A 2,439-nucleotide genomic window follows, 5' to 3' on the forward strand; every position below is an offset into this window, starting at 1 on the left:
CTTTGGTTAGATTTATTCCTAGGTATTTTATGGTTTTTGGTGCAATTGTAAATGGGATCGATTCCTTGATTTCTCTTTCTGTCACTTCGTTGTTGGTGTATAGGAATGCAACCAGTTTCTGTGCATTGATTTTATATCCTGCAACTTTGCTGAATTCATGGATTAGTTCTGGTAGTTTTTGGATGGAATCTTTTGGGTTTTCCATATAGACTATCACATCATCTGCGAAGAATGAAAGTTTGACCTCCTCCTGGGCAATTTGGATGCCTTTTATTTCTTTGTGTTGTGTGATGGCTGAGGCTAAGACTTCCAATACTATGTTGAATAACAGTGGTGAGAGTGGACATCCCTGTCTTGTCCCTGACCTTAGGGGGAAAGCTGTCAGTTTTTCCCCACTGAGGATAATGACATTGGGTCTTTTTTTTTTTTTTTTTTTTTTTCTGCAAAAAACTTCATTGTTTTCATTTGGTTCACGGCTTGGGAGAGGGCTCTAGGTTGGCTAAAAAGCTGCCTAGTGGCTGCAAGGAGAGACTCAGGCACAAGCCCTGACATCTGGGGGGAATGCCAGAGGGACCCTCTCAAAGGCTGCTGGGCTCCAGAGACTTCTAGTCGTGCTTGAGGGTGAGTCTTTCGAAGAGTTACTCGCCCAGGTCGGCCTGGGGGCCGGACAGCCTGCGGAGATTAGTCAGATGGTCGCCCATCTTCTTAATGAGTTTCACCTCCTCATCTAGAAAGTGATTCTCCAGGAAGCCACAGAGATGGGGGTCAGTGCGGGCAGAACCCAGAGCATGCAGATCCAAAAGGCCCTGGTTCAAGTTCTTCTCCAGAAGCAGGGCGGCTTCCATGGCGTCCAGGGTTTTACCCCACTCATCTTGGGACGGCTTCTGCACGTCCAGGAAGAGGGCGCGGCCCCTGAGCTGGTTTTGCATCTTCAAGAGGCGCTCTGCGCCCTCCCGCTTCTCCTCAGCCAACTCTCGGAAGAAGTGGCCCACGCCCTCCAGAGCCACATCGTCACGGTCGAAATAGAAGCCCAGAGAGAGGTTGGTGTAGGAGGCCCGCAGATGCATGTTGACCAGGCGGTTGAAGGCGGCCTCTACCTCGGTGGAATAATTCTGACGAATCTGGGAGCTCATGGTTGGTTGGTAATGAGGAGCTAAGTCTCCTCATTACCCACTGAGGTAATGAGAGTCTTCATATATGGCTTTTATGATCTCGAGGTATCATCCTTCTATCCCTACTTTCTTAAGAGTTTTTATCAAGAAAGATGCTGCATTTTGTCAAATGCTTTCTCTGCATCTATTGAGAGGATCATGTGGTTCTTGTCCTTTCTTCTATTGATGTGATGAATCACACTGATTGTTTTGCGGATATTGAACCAGCCCTGTATCCCAGGTATAAATCCCACTTGGTCCTGGTGAATAATCTTTTTTAATGTGTTGTTGGATCCAGTTGGCTAGTATCTTGTTGAAGATTTTTTGCATCCATGTTCATCAGGGAAGTTGGTCTATAGATGGTATAAAAACTCTTAATTTCGGGGCGCCTGGGTGGCTCAGTCGGTTAAGCGGCCAACTTCAGCTCAGGTCATGATCTCACAGTACGTGAGTTCAAGCCCTGTGTTGGGCTCTGTGCTCATAGCTCAGAGCCTGGAGCCTGTTTCAGATTCTGTGTCTCCTTCTCTCTGACCCTCCCCTGTTCATGCTCTGTCTCTCTCTGTCTCAAAAATAAATAAACGTTAAAAAAAAAAAAACTCTTAATTTCATATTAGATTGGGGCGTGAATGGGTTAAAAATATTATTTTTATTTGTTGATTTTTTTCTTTTGTCTTCATTTCCTGATGACAGCCTTGTGAAATAACTTCAAAATTTTATTTCCTACTACAATTCAGATGTACAGGGTAAAAAACAGAAGTTGTTTTTTTGTTTTCCTCTTACACTGGACCTTTTATTCAGTGGAAATATGACATTCTAGTCAATCCTGATATTCTGGGATTCTGTGATTTGCTTGTTCCAAATAAGAATTCATTGCTATGTAATAAATCATCATAAGGCTGTACCATAATGCATTTGTTACCCCCACTGATGTATATTGAAGTCTCGCCAATTTCCCACCAATAAAACAACACTGTAGGGCACAACACAATTGTGTGTTTGTTTGGGATTTTTTTTTTAAGATTTTACTTTTAAGTAATCTCCACACCCACCATGGAGCTTGAACTGACAACTCCGAGATCAAGAGTCACATGCTTTTCCAACTGAGCTAGACAGGCACTCAACCACAATTTTTTTTAACCTAAAATTAATCTGCCCTCCCTCTTCTTTAGTGGGAAAGAAAATTATTAAATATCCAATCCAGGATAAGCTTTGTCTAAATGATCCATTCAGATTCATTAAGCCCGTATGAAGAGTCTCTGGAGTGAGTCAGATAGCAAAACAGAGTCTT

The 2,439-nt window shown here is 43.3% G+C and overlaps 1 protein-coding gene across 1 annotated transcript; it reads right to left on the reverse strand.

Annotated features, from left to right (window-relative positions):
* Window positions 1-429: 429 nt before the first annotated feature.
* LOC109276898 (ferritin light chain-like) lies at window positions 430-1,157 on the reverse strand. The gene has a single exon (XM_053900693.1). The coding sequence runs from the start codon at window positions 1,131-1,133 to the stop codon at window positions 639-641; it is 495 nt and encodes a 164-aa protein (XP_053756668.1). The 5' UTR covers window positions 1,134-1,157; the 3' UTR covers window positions 430-638.
* Between the last annotated feature and the right edge of the window lie 1,282 nt (window positions 1,158-2,439).

Source organism: Panthera pardus, unplaced genomic scaffold, assembly GCF_024362965.1.
Source record: "Panthera pardus isolate Hobbes unplaced genomic scaffold, ASM2436296v1 HiC_scaffold_13, whole genome shotgun sequence".
NCBI lineage: Eukaryota > Metazoa > Chordata > Mammalia > Carnivora > Felidae > Panthera > Panthera pardus.

Bases quoted from the DNA above. Each gene is read 5' to 3' on its own strand.
- LOC109276898 (XM_053900693.1), bottom strand. From the start codon at position 1,133: ATGAGCTCCCAGATTCGTCAGAATTATTCCACCGAGGTAGAGGCCGCC.